This window comes from Oncorhynchus nerka, linkage group LG28 (assembly GCF_034236695.1).
Source record: "Oncorhynchus nerka isolate Pitt River linkage group LG28, Oner_Uvic_2.0, whole genome shotgun sequence".
NCBI lineage: Eukaryota > Metazoa > Chordata > Actinopteri > Salmoniformes > Salmonidae > Oncorhynchus > Oncorhynchus nerka.
Window position 1 is genome coordinate 49380235 of NC_088423.1, and position 18573 is coordinate 49398807.

Here is an 18573-nt window from a genome sequence, read left to right on the forward strand (position 1 = left end):
AAGGTTTTATAGCCTATCGGCTATATCAGACACGTTTCTTCTCCTTTGTTTGCACAGGAAAAAAATGTTGCCTTTTTATAAGCACATTTCATGCAAAATCGTTTTTTTAATATGACACAAATTACAGTGCTGTCTGCTCTGCTGACCCTGACAAAACAGATCAATAAAAACAACGTTGTCTGATCCATATAATAGGTCTACGAGAAGGGAAGACACAAATACAATATGACATCCATCTAACCTGGAGGAGGAGATTACAGTCCAAAAATACATTTTCAAGTGGCACTCACCCAAGACTAACTAGGTTTTCCTCCAACCTTTTTTGCGAGTAAAGTACATGTTGCATTAAAAAAATGTCACGATAGGCCTGATGTAAACAGCAAATGTGTCAGTAAACTTTCCAAATGTCGACAAAACAAAATGCACTAGACAAGGTGGGATCTTTTTGTGTCTGTAAAATTAATTATGTGAGAAATGGCGGTGTAAAACGCTTCTATTCACAAATATTTATACAATAACCTTCATATCGAAGTAGGAGTCACTCGATGACATGTTGTGTGGTCTTCCCACTACGACTCAGGAAAGCATGCCGCTTATTAGGCTACAAATGAAATAAGTTATGATGAACTTCACAGGGTGGTGAAAGTGCAATGATGGATGAGCTTGAAGCTCCTTTCCTATAAATATCGAGGGTCTTATTCTGGTGACATGATCATCGATGCTTGGCTGCCATTTGACAAATAAAAATACTCTCGCTCTTTTGTCCATAATAATATACAGTTGAAGTCAGAGGTTTACATACACTCATGTTGGAGTCATGAAAAATATTTTTTCAACCACTCCACAAATGTATTGTTAAGAAACTGTTTTTTTGGCAAGTTGGTTAGGACAACTACTTTGTGCATGACGGTAATTTTTTCAAATCATTATTTCACTTATAATTCACTGTATCACAATTCCAGTGGGCCAGAGGTTTACATACACTAAGCTGACTGTGCCTTTAAACAGCTTTGAAAAATCCTGAAATGTTTGGCATGGCTTTAGAAGCTTCTTGACATAATTTGAGTCAATTGGAGGTGTACCTGTGGATGTATTTCAAGGCCTACCTTCAAACTCAGTGCCTCTTTGCTTGACATCATGAGAAAATCAGCAAAGACCTCAGAAAATAAATTGTAGACCTCCACAAGTCTGCTTCAACCTTGGGAGAAATTTCCAAACGTCTGAAGGTACGACGTTCATCTGTACAAACAATAGTACGCAAGTATAAACACCATGGGACCACGCAGCCATCATACCACTCAGGAAGGAGACGTGTTCTGTCTCCTAGAGATGAACGTACTTTGGTGCGAAAAGTGCAAATCATTCCCAGAACAACAGCAAACATTGTGAAGATGCTGGAGGAAACAGGTACCAAAGTATCTATATCCACAGTAAAACGAGCCCTATATCGACACAACCTGAAAGGCCGCTCAGCAAGGAAGAAGCCACTGCTCCAAAACCGCCATAAAAAAGCCAGACTACAGTTTGCAACTGCACATGGGGACAAAGATTGTACTTTTTGGAGAAATGTCCTCTGGTCTGATGAAACAAAAATGGAACTGTTTGGCCATAATGGCTATCGTTATGTTTGGAGGGAAAAAGGGGAGGCTTGCAAGCCAAAGAACACCATCCCAACCGTGAAGCATGGGGGTGGCAGCATCATGTTGTGGGGATGCATTGCTGCGGGAGGGACTGGTGCACTTCACAAAACAGATGACATCATGAGGGAGGAAAATTATGTGGATATATTGAAGCAACATCTCAAGACATCAGTCAAGAAGTTAAAGCTTGGTCGCAAATGGTCTTCCAAATGGACAATGACCCCAAGCATACTTCCAAAGTTGTGGCAGAATGGCTTAAGGACAACAAAGTCAAGGTATTGGAGTGGCCATCACATAGCCCTGACCTCCATCCTATAGAAAATTTGTGGGCAGAACTGAAAAGGTGTGTGCGAGCAAGGAGGCCTACAAACCTGACTCGGTTACACCAGCTCTGTCAGGAAGAATGGGCCAAAATTCACCCAACTTATTGGGTAACTTAATAGTTATTGGGTGAAAAGTGAAACAATTTAAAGGCAATGCTACCAAATACTAATTGAGTGTATGTAAACTTCTGACCCACTGGGAATGTGATGAAAGAAATAAAAGCTGAAATTAAATAGTTCTCTCTGCTATTATTCTGACATTTCACATTCTTAAAATAAAGTATCTGCCTAAGACAGGGACTTTTTACTAGGATTTCACTATATAACGCACCAGTTTTTTGTGACAAAACCATCAGTAAAGTATAAAATGCAACGGAAACCCATTTAACTCAATTCTTTATTCGGTACATGTATGTAACCACAAACGTTATTTTTATGTGCGCTATGTCATCAAGCACAGCCTTTTATTCACAACATGTCAATATGATGGGAACACCTCTGGTGGGGAAATGTTTTCTGCAGATTTTAGAATATTCGCATGGAAATCTGTCACCAATTGGATGGAAATCTAGCTAGTGATAAAGCGTGAATGTGCGCACTCATCGGGGATATGGCCAATGTTCTCTGTTGGTGCCAATAAGATACTGTTCACTCAATTAAGTTGAGAAATTTGATAACCTTCCCATGTGAAAAAAATGCTATAGTTTACTATAGAATACTACAGCACTTACTATAATATAATGTAGTAAACTATATAATACTATAGGAAATACCACTGTAATGTCTGCAAAAACACTACACTTTAACTATAGTAAATACTACAGTATTTCATTTGCATATACCCAGCCCAATTCCCTCCCTATTGTCATAATTTGTGCCACCCTTAAGTGATAAACCTGCATGCATATAGACCATATATTTTGTTAACTACAGGTTATAGAAAACTATCTGCTCAGACCCCAGTCCTACCTACCTACAGGTTATGGAAAATGTGTTATGTTAGTATTTCTCCAGTAGGTTTTCTCAAGGATAAGCCTCTACTTCCAGGTCAAAGATAATATAACAAAAACACTGTAGTAAGCACTACAGTATTGTCAGCAAAAACACTACAGTAAATACTACAGTATACTTGTCACGGCCGTTAAAATAACTGGACCAAGGTGCAGCGTGGTGAGCGGACATTTTCTCTTTTATTCGAAATGACGCCGACAAAACAATAAACAATACAAAACAATAAACAATACAAAACAAACCGTGAAGCTTAAGGTTATGTGCCATTCAACAAAGTTAACTTCCCACAAACACAGGTGGGAAAAAGTGTACCTAAGTATGGTTCCCAATCAGAGACAACGATAGACAGCTGTCCCTGATTGAGAACCATACCCGGCCAAAACATAGATATAGAAAATCATAGAAAGACAAAACATAGAATGCCCACCCCAACTCACGCCCTGACCAAACCAAAATAGAGACATAAAAATGATCTCTAAGGTCAGGGCGTGACAATACTACAATCTGCAAAAATACTACATTAATTACTATAGTATATACTACAGTATTTATACTATAGTTAACTGTAAATACTGCAGTATACTACAGTGTATACTACAGTATTTATACCATACCATATTCTTTTTTATGTGGGTAAAAGTCAGATTACAGTATTTTCATTGTATTCACTTTACAGCAATAGCAATTTTCCAAACTATGTTTTCCTTTGACTGCCCTTCAGACTGTAGGCAATGCGATTTAAAACAATCCAAAGCTTATTATATTTTTTAAAGAAGCTAATGGTCTTGTGTGGCCAAATCATTCTTTCTGGTGTAGTAGCCTATTTGGATTGATTTTATTTAGTTCTGTGTAGACAGGAGTAGGCTAATTAGGCTTTATTATCAATGTAATTCAGTTTATGGAAGCACCGGCTATGCCCTTCCCTTACATAGACTTAGACTACTGTGTGTGTGTGTTTGTGTATACTTACATTATACAGACTAATTGGTCAGAAGAGGGGTAGAAGAAGCCATCTAGACAACCAAGATGTGTGTTAAACATGGGAAGAATACAGGTCTATTAATATCAAACAAACAGAATGAGCATTTGTAATTTTACATGTGTGTTTGTGGGTGGGTGGGTTGGTGGGTGGACTGGTTGTGCTTGCTGAGGGCATTTATCAGCCAGTGGTCCTCTTATTCCCTCCAATATATTCTCCCCCATCTTTCTATCTCTCCTCATCCCTCTCTGCCTACTACTCTCTTTCCCTTCCCCTACGCTCCATCGTTCCTTCCTTTCTCTCTCCTGTGTGTGTGTGTATGTGTGTGTGTGTGTGTGTGTGAGACGAGCGACAGGCGCTAAGCCACATTTCTCTCTCTCCCCCTCAACTACGTTAGCGGACTAGCTAAAAACAGTGATTCTAAATGCAGTCTCAATTGCTGCATATCAAATTGTTCCTAAGAATCTGAGGTTTAAGTTTATTGAAGTTTATTTTAATTTTGGGCCTCCCGAGTGGCGCAGCAGTCTAAGGCACTGATCAGTGCTAGAGGCGTCACTACAGATCCGGGTTCAATCCCGGGCTGTGTCGCAGCCGGCCGCGACCCATGAGGCGACGCGCAATTGGCAATTGGGTTAGGGGAGCTTTTGGACGGCTGGAATGTCCTTGTCCCATCGCACTCTAGCCACTCCTTGTGGCGGCCGGGTGCATGCATGTTGGCTTCGGTCGCCTCGGACCCATTGGTGTAGCTGGCTTCCGGGTTAAGCGAGCAGTGTGTCAAGAAGCAATGCAGGTTGGCGGGGTCGTGTTTCGGAGGATGCATGGCTCTCAACCTTCGCCTCACCCGAGTCCACACGGAAGTTGCAGAGATGGGACAAGACTGTAACTACCAATTGGGGGAAAAAAAGTGCGAAGTACATTTACACACTTTATTCACAACATACAAAAAAAGTATTTATGCAAAACAAACCTATTTAAATCACCAGTTTATCATAATAAGCACGAGCCTCAAACACTATAATTCTCACTCAGCGTCCAGATTTTGTCACGTGACCCTAACCCTCTACCATAGGAGCAAAGCAGGAAGTAAAATTTGTGCTCTGAATTGTTGATTCAACTCAACTGACATTACAAAAACGACATTCTATTGCAAGAGCTACCATCATCAGTTAACATTCTGACATTCTACATTACCATGGAAATGATTGCATCACAATATCAGGCAGCTGTTGCTAGTGTACCCGTGAGTTTAACAGTCAAATTGCAAGGGTTAGAGGTTCCAAGCCTGTTCTATTCATTTTATTTCTATGTGTGCTGTTGCTACATTGTGGTCACTTCAGTCAGATGTTCGTTCGACGAAAAGGGGAGAAAAAAAGAAAGAAAAAATATTCAGTTATGACGGTTATTTTATTTCAAAGCCGGTCTTCATCCATAACCGTTGGTTATACGGTAATTGTGCCAGCTTTACCTCACTGTCACTCTCTTGTGAATGTGCTGTTCATATCTTCTTGAGGTCAAGGACTGGTTCAGTGTGTGGCAATAAGACTCACTCCCTGAAATGTTTTTACTTGGGTTCCATTCCATCCTACCGTAGTGGTTGTTTGTCCATTCAGCCAGCGTTCCTTTCAGTCCAAAGCGTGTGGGTTAGAGCTATGATTGAATCGCAGACCACCACCTACTCACTGTGAGCTTCTTCCACCATTAACCAGCCTCAAGGTTATTTCCAATCAGTATCATGTCTGACTCCTGTATGACTCCTTTAGTCCCTGTAGAGTAGAGTTGGTTAAGCCTAGCAGACTGGAGCGAGTTATTTGATTGGATGCCTCTTAGTGTTGGGTCTGCTGAGCAAACGGAGGAGTGTGATTGGGAAAAGAAAGACAATGAATTTCAAATTTTCTCTCTCTCTTTCCTATTTTCTCACTCTTTTTCTCTCCCCTTAGCTGTCTTTATTTCTCCTGATCAAGCCTCAAAACAATGCGAGATCAATTCCCATTCAAGCATAATTCATGAATATAAGAACAAGAGAGGGTGGAATACAATGTCTGTTGGAAAACAAGCATCACATTTTGTAAAGAGCATTGTAGACGTGACTGACATTCATATTGTTGTTTCTTGTTTACGGCTCAAGGTAACTGTCCTGAGTCCTCTAACGGTATTGATGATGGGTGTGTGTACGCAGGCGCGCACACCATTTTGCATGAGTTTAAAAGAGCAATCCCCGCTCCTGCTGGGATTGATCTTTGGAAAGACACTTGAAGTGACATTGATGACATGCTCGTTGTGTCTGGGAGAAGAACTCTCTCTGTGAGTCAACAACTGGAAGTGAGGGGGACATGAAGAATGTGAAGACGAGCCTTCTATGATGTGAAAATGGAAACAGTGAGTGACCCGTGTCTGTCTGTGTCTCCTGGTGCAGGTTGGCGTGGTGTTACACTACTCGTCCCTCTCCACCATGCTGTGGCTGGGGGTGATGGCCCGGAACATTTACAAGCAGGTGACCAAAAAGCCCCTTCAACACCAGGACAGTGACCCGCCTGCTCACCCCAAACAGCCCATGTTGAGGTAAACACAATCCTCCTCTCTGGGTGAGCCCTTGTGTGTGTGTGTGTGTGTGTGTGTGTGTGTGTGTGTGTGTGTGTGTGTGTGTGTGTGTGTGTGTGTGTGTGTGTGTGTGTGCGTACGCATGCCTGCTTGTCTACATGTGCAGCTGATCGTGCTTGTTGTGAATGTGCTGTTGGTATCTTTTTTTAGGTCAAGGATTGGTTCGGTGCACAATTCTATGCTTTCTTATTTCATTTCTTTCCCTGCTATACTGTATGCCTCATGCGAAGATGCTTGTACAAATCTGTACACAGTAGTATTGGCCTGGTATTTTTGCCTGTGCTTATTAAATCTTCATTCCCACTTAAGTCAAGCCTTTGGATACTGCTTCTCTTTTATTAGAGGGTGTGGATTTTGAACCTTTGTCTTAACCTTTCTGTAAAGTTCTGTTTCTGAAACGCAGTTAGCTACAGAGAGAATAGTCATTAGCCTTGTAGTTTAGTAGGTTCAAGTTCATGTTGTATTGTCAAATGCACAAGTACAGCGAAATGCTTGACTTGCAAGCCCCACCACCCAACAGTGCAGTAAGCAATATCAAAATAGCATAGCTAATAAATATATAGTAAAGAAAACACAAATAATAAGAAATGAGAGAGGCAGCTATATACAGGGTCCGTGCCAATACCAAATGTACAATGTGCAGGGATACTGGAGTATTTGAGGTTGATATGTACATGATAAATAAGGATGATAAATAATAATAATACTAAACAGTATGGCAGCAGCATAAGTGGTGTGTGGTGTGTGTGTGTGTGTGTGTGTGTGTGTGTGTGTGTGTGTGTGTGTGTGTGTGCGTGTGTGCGAGCAAGACTGTAAGGGTAGGCATGATAGGCGGATATACATGTAAACAGGGCTGAAATGTGACTAGTAGCAGGAATATGTAAATACTTATGGTAATATATGAGTGGTAATATATACATGTAAACAGGAGTAATAGTGACCAGTAGCAAGATAAATAGATACCAGAAGGTGATACAACATGCTTTCGATGGAGCAGCTGTAAAAGTTCCTCAGGATCTGAGGGGTCATGCTAAATCGTTTCAGCCTCCTGATGGAGAAGAGGAACTGCTGTGCCTACTACCCGATGGTACTGGTGTCCTCCGTGATGTGGACACCAAGGAACCTGAAAGCTACTTGAAATGAAGGATATTATAAGCAAGTCATGCTCGGTAGATTCTGTATAAACCTTAGTTGTGTGTGTCTGTTTTTTAAATTTTCTTCTAATAGCACGATTACCATGGGTTTCACTTGGAGAGTTACTGGTTCATTTATCTGAAGAGGCGTCTGCAGCTAGTTTCCCGCTTGTTCACTTCATACACGTTATTGTAGTATTACTGTCACTGCACCGAATGTATACAGTTTGGCTCCTCATTGGCTAGTGCTTCTCTTACACTTACTAATGTCAGTAAGTAAAATGTTGAACTTGAGTCACTCTCTGCTTTAGGGAAGAACTTTTAGTTTGAATAATATGACACACCATTTGGAAATGACTGATTAATACCCTAGATTGCTGGGAGCCGAGGATATTCTTTTTAATCAAACTCATTTCAGAAATGGGGCCTGTTCAATTTAGAGACTCCTGTTAGTGTGGTAGAGATGCCATTCAGCGAGCTGTCTGCTGCTTAGCAACTATCACTAAGCGTGCAGGTAGGGAGGGAGAAGATACTGACATTTGTCCAGGGAACATGTGTTTATTATTAATCATCATATGCATTATCATCTCACGGTCATTATCACTTTCACAATCACTGTTCAGCATCTTGTCATCAATAATATAACCGTAGGAAATGGAGGGGAAGCCACTGTGGAAAATGTATCTCACAGGGCGTGTCGGTTCGTCGGCAGGATAACTAATTACGGTGACGGTGCGAGGATGGTTTGCAAACTGACATGTTACACATGTGACCAAATTAATTATATTCAAAACTCAAATACAGGGAACAAGTCTGAGAGTCTGTGTCAAGTAGTAGGTGACTGATGGGTCAGAGTAAACTACAGAGGTACTCATACTATCACCCTCCGTTTTCTTCTTCTTATGATTTTGAGTCAAAGTACCTATTGAGGTAGACAGAGGAAGTTGTTTGGTTTCGATGATGATAAATGGGTTTGGTTTGTGTGTTGGCTGAGTCCTCTGGCTGAGACTGCTTTGCTGGGAGAGAGTGAGAGAGGGAAGAGCAATAGCGGCGAGAGAGAGGAAATAGTGTTGTTCCGGGCGAAAGGAGAGAGAGAGCAGATTTAAACTATTACCTGTTACCATGGTGCCCACCCAAGGCTCGACACAATCGCCTGTGAGCCTGCTGAGCCTGCATTGTAAGTCAGCTTTCAGAGCTGTGACCTTTATCACCAATCTCAATCTGTTTAACGTTTGATCTTGGCTTTAAGAAAAATGGCGCCGGAGGAGATGGCCGCCGTTTTACGGTCTCCTAACCAATTGTGGGGGTTTTTCACGATATTTGTAAATTATTTTGTACATACTGTTTCTGCAACCATATCTTACGGCAGAAAAGAGCTTCTACATATCTGGACAGCGATCACTCACCTCGGATTAGACTAAGATTTTTTCAACAACAACAACAACAGCAGCAAGCAGGACTCACACGATAATCTCCAAACACCCCACGGGGCAGATATCCCAATTATTCTCAAAAGGAAGCGACGCAGAGGAAGTAGAGCCGGATTTCTCGTCCGGACCCGCAGAAGGCAACTGGGAAAGCTGCCGTTACCGTCAATATTACTTGCCAACGTGCAATCATTGGACAATAAACTAGACGAGGTACGATCACGAATTTTCTACCAACGGGACATCAAAAACTGTCATATCCTATGTTTCACGGAATCGTGACTGAATGACGACATGGATATTCACCTAGCGTGATACACGCTGCACCGGCAGGATAGAACAGCACACTCCAGTAAGACGAGGGGAGGCGGTCTGTGCATATTTGTAAACAACAGCTGGTGCACGAAATCTAAGGAAGTCTCTAGATTTTGCTCGCCTGAAGTAGAGTATATTGTGATAAATTGCAAGCCACACTACTTGCCTAGAGAGTTCTCAGCTATACTTTTTGTGGCTGTTTATTTATCACCTCAATCAGATGCTGGCACTAAGACTGCACTCAGTCAGCTGTATAAGGAAATAAGCAAACAGGAAACCATTCACCCAGAGGCGGCGCTCCTAGTGGCCGGAGACTTTAATGCAGGGAAACTTAAATCAGTTCTACCAAATCTCTATCAACATGTTAAATGTGCAACCAGAGGGAAAACAATTCTAGATCACATGTACTCCACACACAGAGACACGTACAAAGCTCTCCCTCGCCCTCCATTTGGTAAATCCGACCACAACTCTATCCTCCTGATTCCTGCTTACAAGCAAAAATGAAAGCAGGAAGCACCAGTGACTCGGTCTATAAAAAAGGGTCAGATGAAGCAGATACTAAACTACAGGACTGTTTTGCTATCACAGACTGGAGCATGTTCCGGGATTCTTCCGATGACATTGAGGAATACACTACATCAGTCACTGGCTTTATCAATAAGTGCATTGAGGACGTCTTCCCCACAGTGACTGTACCTACATACCCCAACCAGAAGCCATGGAATACAGGCAACATTCGCACTGAGCTAAAGGGTAGAGCTGCCGCTTTCAGGGTGCGGGACTCTAACCTGGAAGCTTACAAGAAATCCTGCTATGACCTGCGGTGAACCATCAAACAGGCAAAGCGTCAATACAGGGCTAAGATTGAATCATACTACACCGGCTCCGACGCTTGTCGGATGTGGCAGGGTTTGCAAACTATTACAGACTACAAAGGGAAGCACAGCCGCGAGCTGCCCAGTAACACGAGCCTACCAGACGAGCTAAATCACTTCTATGCTCGTTTCGAGGCAAGCAACACTGAGGCATGCATGAGAGCATCAGCTGTTTCAGACGACTGTGTGATCACGCTCTCCGTAGCCAAGGTGAGTGAGACGTTTAAACAGGTCAACATACACAAGCCTGCGGGGCCAGACGGATTACCAGGACGTGTGCTCCGGGCATGTGCTGACCAACTGGCAGGTATCTTCACTGACATTTTCAACATGTCCCTGATTGAGTCTGTAATACCAACATGCTTCAAGCTGACCACCATTGTCCCTTCGCCACCATTGTCCCTGTCAAGAACACAAAGGCAACCTGCCTAAATGACTACAGACCCGTAGCACTCACGTCTGTAGCCACAAAGTGCTTTGAAAAGCTGGTAATGGCTCACATCAACACCATTATCCCATTATCCCAGAAACCCGCCCCAACAGATCCACAGATGATGCAATCTCTATTGTACGCCACACTGCCCTTTCCCACCTGGACAAAAGGAACACCTATGTGAGAATGCTATTCAGTAACTACAGCTCAGCGTTCAACACCATAGTATCCTCAAAGTGCATCACTAAGCTAAGGAACCTGGGACTAAACACCTCCCTATGCAACTGGATCCTGGACTTCCTGACGGGTCGCCCCCAGATGGTGAGGGTAGGTAGCAACACATCTGCCACACTGATCCTCAACACTGGAGCTCCCCAGGGGTGCGTGTTCAGTCCCCTCCTGTACTCCGTGTTCACCCACGACTGCATGGCCAGGCACGAGACCAACACCATCATTAAGTTTGCAGATGACACAACAGTGCCTGATCACCGACAACGACGAGACTGCCTATAGGGAGGTCAGATACCTGGCCGGGTGGTGCCAGAATAACAACCTACACCTCAACGTAACCAAGACTAAGGAGATCATTGTGGACTACAGGAAAAGGAGCACTGAGCACGTCCCCCATTCCCATCAACGGGGCTGTAGCCTCTGACCGCAAGGCACTTCAGAGAGTAGTGCGTACGGCCTAATACATCACTGGGGCAAAGCTGCCTGCCATCCAGGACCTCTACACCAGGCGGTGTCAGAGGAAGGGCCCTAAAAATTGTCAAAGACCCCAGCCACCCCAGTCATAGACTGTTCTCTCTACTACCGCATGGCAAGCGGTACCGGAGTGCCAAGTCCAGGACAAAAAGGCTTCTCAACAGTTTTTACCCCCAAGCCATAAGACTTCTGAACAGGTAACCAATGGTTACCCGGACTATTTGCATCTCCTCCCCCCAAACCCTCTTTTACGCTGCTGCTACTCTCTGTTTATCTTATATGCATAGTCACTTTAACCATACATCCGTGTACATACTACCTCAATTGACCCGACCAACCAGTGCTCCCACACATTGGCTAACTGGGCTATCTGCATTGTGCCCCACCTCCCGCCAACCCCTCCTTTTACGCTACTGCTACTCTCTGTTCATCATATATGCATAGTCACTTTAACTATACCTACTCTTCTTTCAATAAGCTGCTTGCCTATTGTCCTGTAGCCCATCCCAGCCTTGTGCAGGTCTACAATTTTATCCCTGATGTCCTTACACAGCTCTCTGATCTTGGCCATTGTGGAGAGGTTGGAGTCTGTTTGATTGAGTGTGTGGACAGGTGTCTTTTATACAGGTAACGAGTTCAAACAGGTGCTGTTAATACAGGTAATGAGTGGAGAACAGGAGGGCTTCTTAAAGAAAAACTAACAGGTCTGTTAGAGCCGGAATTCTTACTGGTTGGTAGGTGATCAAATACTTATGTCATGCAATAAAATGCAAATTAATTACTAAAAAATCATACAATGTGATTTTCTGTATTTTTGTTTTAGATTCCGTCTCTCACAGTTGAAGTGTACCTATGATCAAAATTACAGACCTCTACATGCTTTGTAAGTGGGAAAACCTGCTAAATCAGCAGTGTATCAAATACTTGTTCTCCCCACTGTACATACTACCTCAATCAGACTGACTAACCAGTGTCTGTATGTAGCCTTGCTACTCTTTTTTTCAAATGTCTTTTTACTGTTGTTTTATTTCTTTACTTACCTACACACACACACACACACACACACACACATACCTTTTTTCGCACAAGTGATTTTGAAGTTTGAACAATTCTTCAACCAATCGGATTTTAGCCAGCTTGATGAGCTTGCTAAAATTGTTAATAATAAAGTTAGCTACAGGTAACTACCAAAGTAAAGATAACACTTGAGTAAATTAGGGACACACAGCATATTGAAAGCAGGTACTGTACTTTCACACAGGTGTGGTTTCTGAGTTAATTAAGCAATTAACATCCCATCATGCTTAGGGTCATGTATTATAATACTTAGTGCGTGTAGAATTCCATCAACAAATGATTAAATTTCTCATGGAAGAATGATGGCACATCCCTCCAATAGAATTACAGACACTTGTAGAATCTATGCCAAGGCGCATTGAAGCTTTTCTGGCTCGTGATGGCCCAATACCCTATTAAGACAAATTTTTTTATGTTGGTGTGTCCTTTATTTTGGCAGTTACATTGTAACATTTTCTCAGAGCTTCTCGAAAAGTCCGATAGCACGTGAACGCGACATTACTCATTATGCTTGGCATCAGCTTTTGGACAGTGAGAAACTCCTTGCTCGCAGGAGGAAAGTGCTGTGTGTGCGCTTTGCCGATCACAACTCTACTGTGTAACTCAATTTGAGCAAATTCGACAGGAAAGCCTGTTGGACTAAGATCGGTTGACGCGTGGTGATGGGAGACAGACGGACAGATAGCACACCAGCACCAGGTTCACCATAGAATCTTGAAGATGGCAATGTCATTGTATCGTTAAAGATGTGTTGCCCACAGGCTTTGACACTTTACTCAAGGAGAACTGTCGAACATTTGAAGTCACAACGGTAAAGAAATAAACGGAGACAAAGAATGAATAGAAAGTTCTGAAGTAACTTCCCAGCTGGCACATTACGTTCTCTGGATGTTCATCTGTTTATGGTATCAGTTTGGTTCTGGGAACCTTCCTCTTGCATCATTCTTTCATTTGAAGAAGCTTCATGGAAAATCTTGAATAAAAAGTTGATTACACCCTCCTTGTCAAGTATTGTATGGTACAATATATGAATTCCAGGTAGCCTGTAATGTCAACATTAGGTATTCGGTGCACATTCCTACATGAACCATCTGCAGCTGGATGCCAGTGAAAGTCATTGAGGACAAAGACCCTCAGCCTCTCTTCACACTCTTCGACCACCTGCGCAGCACAGGGAGGGGGATTTCTGGAATTTTCTGGAGGTGTATGTGTTAGAGGTCGACCAATTAATCGGAATGGCCGATTAATTAGAGCCGATTTCAAGTTTTCATAACAATCGGAAATCGATATTTTTGGACGCCGATTTTGCCGATTTAAAAAAATATATATATTCTTTTACAACTTTATTTAACGAGGCAAGTCAGTTAAGAACACATTCTCATTTTCAATGACGGCCTAGGAATGGTGGGTTAACTGCCTTGTTCAGGGGTAGAGTGACAGATTTTTACCTTGTCAGCTCAGGGATTCAATCTTGCAACCTTACGGTTAACTAGTCCAACGCTCTAACCACCTGCCTCACGAGGAGCCTGCCTGTTACGTGAATGCAGTAAGAAGCCAAGGTAAGTTGCTAGCTAGCATTAAACTTATCTTATAAAAAACAATCAATCAATCATAATCACTAGTTTTAACTACACATTGTTGATTATATTACTAGATTATCTAGCGTGTCCTGTGTTGCATATAATCGATGCTGTGCGCAATTGCGAAAAAGGACTGTCGTTGCTCCAACGTGGACCTAACCATAAACATCAATGTCTTTCTTAAAATCAATACACAGAAGTATAAACCTGCATATTTAACTAAAAGAAATTCAGGTTAGGTGGCAATATTAACCAGGTGAAATTGTGTCACTTGTCTTGCGTTCATTGCAAGCAGAGTTAGGGTGTATGCAACAGTTTGGGCCGCCTGGCTCATTGCGAACTAATTTGCCAGAATTTTACGTAATTATGACATAACATTGAAGGTTGTGCAATGTAACAGGAATATTTAGACTAATTGATGCCACCCATTAGATAAAATACGGAACGGTTCCGTATTTCACTGAAAGAATAAACATTTTGTTTTCGAGATGATAGTTTCCGTATTCGACCATATTAATGACCTAATGCTCGTATTTCTGTGTGTTATTATGTTATAATTAAGTCTATGATTTCATAGAGCAGTCTGACTGAGCGATGGTAGGCACCAGCAGGCTCATAAGCATTCATTCAAACAGCACTTTCGTGCGTTTTGCCAGCAGCTCTTCGCAATGCTTCAAGCATTGCACAGTTTATGACTTCAAGCCTATCAACTCCCGAGATTAGGCTGGTGTAACTGATGTGAAATAGCTAGCTAGTTAGCGGGCTGCGCGCTAATAGTGTTTCAAACGTCACTCGCTCTGAGACTTGGAGTGGTTGTTCCCCTTGCTCTGCATGGGTAACGCTGCTTAGAGGGTGGCTGTTGTCGATGTGTTCCTGGTTCGAGCCCAGGAAGTGGCGAGGAGAGGGATGGAAGCTATACTGTTACACTGGCAATACTAAAGTGCCTATAAGAACATCCAATAGTCAAAGGTATATGAAATACAAATTGTATAGAGAGAAATAGTCCTATAATTCCTATAATAACTACAACCTAAAACTTCTTACCTGGGAATATTGAAGCCTCATGTTAAAAGGAACCACCAGCTTTCATATGTTCTCATGTTCTGAGCAAGGAACTTAAACGTTAGCTTTCTTACATGTCACATATTGCACTTTTACTTTCTTCTCCAACACTTTGTTTTTGCATTATTTAAACCAAATTGAACATGTTTTATTATTTATTTGAGGCTAAATTGATTTTATTTATGTATTATATTAAGTTAAAATAAGTATTCATTCAGTATTGTTGTAATTGTCATTATTACAAATACATTTTAAAAATCTGCCAATTAATTGGTATCTGCTTTTTTTGGGGGTCCTCCAATAATCGGTATCGGTATCGGCTTTGAAAAATCATAATCGGTCGACCTCTAGTATGTGTGTGTATGTGTGTGACTAATGTTTGCCATGAGAGGGGCCCAGGCAATGAGACTTAGCTTCTGGAGACAAATCCATTTTCTTCAACCTTCTATCCCCCCTTCTCCTCAGCCCAGAAAAAGCCAGATGACAGAATCTGATGGCAGCGGATTTATTTGGGCTGTCAGCTAATCCGGCATTCTGTCATGGTGACCTTTGTCCAATTGACCCCTGTGTGTAATGTGTTGGCCCCACTGGTTAAATGCTTAAGATGCAAATAAGTACAGGAGATAGGGTACGCACTGAACACTCACTTCCCTTCATTAAAAATAGCAGTGGAACTGGGCAATATTCTCTCTTTTGTTGTTGTTGCAATACAGTAATAACTTCAGTGGTGCTGTGTCTGTGTCAGTATGCAGTGTCTGCATCAGTATTCAGTGACCCAAAATAGAACGAGTTACGGTAAGCGGCACAGCAACCAATTACACAATGCGGCTTTATTCACCCGTTTTTGCACCAGTTTCCTCCATCATCGGTAAATATCACAACATGTGGACTGGCCTGAGTGCTCCACTCCCTGTAGTATATCCAGGTCTAGACAGCGAGACAGAGGCCAGTACATAGACAGAGGAGAGCGGGAGGAGGCACTTCTCGCTCCGGGGTCTTTGGATGTCTATTTATATCAGTTGATGATTACTGCTGCTCCCCAAAACTGAACTCAAAAGTGCCCGCCCTCTGCACTGTCTGCCATTTTGTGTCATGGGTTTAAATGACTCTTTAATGGAGAGTAATGCGATAAGAGAGAGAACAAGAGTCGAGACACAGAGAGAGCGAGAGTGGGAGAGAGAGGGAGAGAGAGGTGGAATGAGAGAGAAAGACCTACAGTAGGGATGTGTTCCTGTGTATGTATGTGTGCGTGCGTGTATCTGTGTGCATGCGTGATTATGTGCGTGTCAGCCTGGCATGGAAGGCTGGGGTTGTAGACTGGTGATTTGTTGAGATAGAGAGGGGAAATAGGGGTCATAAAGCACTAGGCTTTAACATCCCCTGGTCCTCTCGTCTTTATGCTTATCTCCTTGTCATGTGTGTAAATGACTTTCTGTTGGAGGAGTGTCCTGAGGGAATCACTCCCACTCAGACAATGACAGCCCCGGTAATGCTCCCGCTTCCACCTGCCTGCCTAAACATCTCGATCGTAATAGAATTTTGGGATGGGTGCAGTCTAAGGGAAGAGGGAGAGAGGTGGGGACAGACGGGGTTGGGTAAAGAGGAGAGAGCAATAGCAAGACAGACAGAAGGGGAGAGGGTGGGGACTGCATGTTCCTGCTTTGTGTTTTTTCCAGGGCTGAAACAGTGATAGGAAAATATCTCAAACAGTAATAGAGACATCTCCGATTTGAGGAGAAGTGGATGCTCCAGCACAAATAAAGCTGTTTGCTTGTCATGTGTTATACTGTGTCTCAGAGCTGTTCTCATGTTGAGGAGTGGTAGAGTTGTTTATACTGTGCAGAACAGGAGAGAGGAGAGTAGGAGGTCAATTTGTACTTCTTCCTCTTTCTCATGCTCTTTCTTTTCTCTCTCCCTCTCTGTTTTCTGTCCCTTCATCTCCAGTCTACAACCCAAGCCGGCACAGAGAGAGAAGCACATCCTCAGGTCTCTTTCTTTTTCTTATTTTTCTCTCTTTGTCTCTCTTTCTAACTGACTGACTACTCTGACTCTCTCTCTCTCTCTCTGACTGACTATCTCTCTCTCTGACTGACTATCTCTCTCTCTCTCTCTGACTAACTCTCTCTCTCTCTTTCTCTCGACTGACTCTCTCTTTCTCTTGCTCTCTCTGACTATCTCTCTCTCTGACTGACTCTCTCTCTCTCTCTCTCTCTCTCTCTCTCACTGACTGCCTGACAGTCTCTCTCGACTGACTATCTATCTCTCTCTCTTGCAGTGCATGCTGGGAGTTTTCTTTGTTGAGTTCGAGTGTTTGGTGTGGAGTGCTCTGTCCTTACTTATTTTCTTGATTCTGTCCTTTGTATTTTCTTTCCATTTGTATTTTCTATGGTGGAGGGTTAATGCACTATTTGTTTTAGCGGTATCCACAGGTTTTTTTCAAAGTTAGGTTGGAAGAGGACAGAGTTAGTTTCCTGGGGTTTGGAAGGTGTGGTGTGCACGATGGCTTCTTAGCCTAGCATGGAGGAGACGCTGTCGATACAGCATGGATTCAGGTGTGTTCCAGAGAATGGAGTTAAAGTGGAGGAGGTTCTGCTCGCAGTGGGTGAACAGGTAGGAGCTGAATTTATACATTCCGCTTCCAGAATGAACAAAGCTGTGGTTGTGTTCTTGAAAAGAGCAAATTTGGTTGGTAGGCTAATTGCTAGTGGAATATTTGTACGGGGTGTGTTTGTGCCAATTCCGCCTCTTTCTACCCCTTCAACCAGGGTGGTAGTTGCAAATTTGTCTCTGTTTATTACGGATGATCAAATCAAGAAAGAGCTGAGTCATTTTGGTAAGTTTTCTCGCGGTTTTCGTGTACTGTCGGCAGGTTTTCAGGCAGCTGCCGTTAAGCATGTTGTTTCATTCTGGAGGCAAGTGGCATGTTTCTGAATAACAACGAGCAACAGCTAAATGTGCATTTTAATGTAGGGCATGGGTAGAGTTTGCTAGCACAGATAGTCTACAGTGTTTTGAGTGTGGGGATTTGGGGCATAAGAGCTTTCCGGGCCCACATAAAGGCCATAGACAAGGTGAGGGTACAAGCGCCCCCAGTGGGGGAAATTGAGGTCAACGTGCAGGGGACAATGAGATGCAGGCAGCAGAGGCTGGGCCTAGTCATGCCAGTGATGGGGGTGTAGATGAGGCTGAGCCAAATCAGGCTAGAGATGGTGGCGTAGATGAGGCTGGGCCTAGTCAGGTTATGGATGGTGGTGTAGATGAGGCTGGGCCCAGGCAGGTTATGGATGGTGGTGTAGATGAGGCTAGGCCTAGGCAGGTTATGGATGGGGGTGTAGATGAGGCTGGGCCTAGTCAGGTTATGGATGGTGGTGTAGATGAGGCTGGGCCTAGTCAGGTTATGGATGGTGGTGTA

General features: G+C 42.9%; 1 protein-coding gene across 2 annotated transcripts in view; it reads left to right on the plus strand.

Moving 5' to 3' along the window:
- Positions 1 to 18573, plus strand: part of LOC115113348 (adhesion G protein-coupled receptor A3-like) — a 274806-nt gene that overhangs the window by 244148 nt on the left and 12085 nt on the right. The window contains exons 17-18 of one of the 2 annotated variants that reach the window (XM_029640886.2): positions 6367 to 6512; positions 17106 to 17147. In XM_029640886.2, the coding sequence (XP_029496746.1) occupies positions 6367 to 6512; positions 17106 to 17147 (188 nt within the window). The remainder of the gene's footprint in view (positions 1 to 6366; positions 6513 to 17105; positions 17148 to 18573) is intronic. The other variant, XM_029640887.2, reaches the window with a different exon arrangement.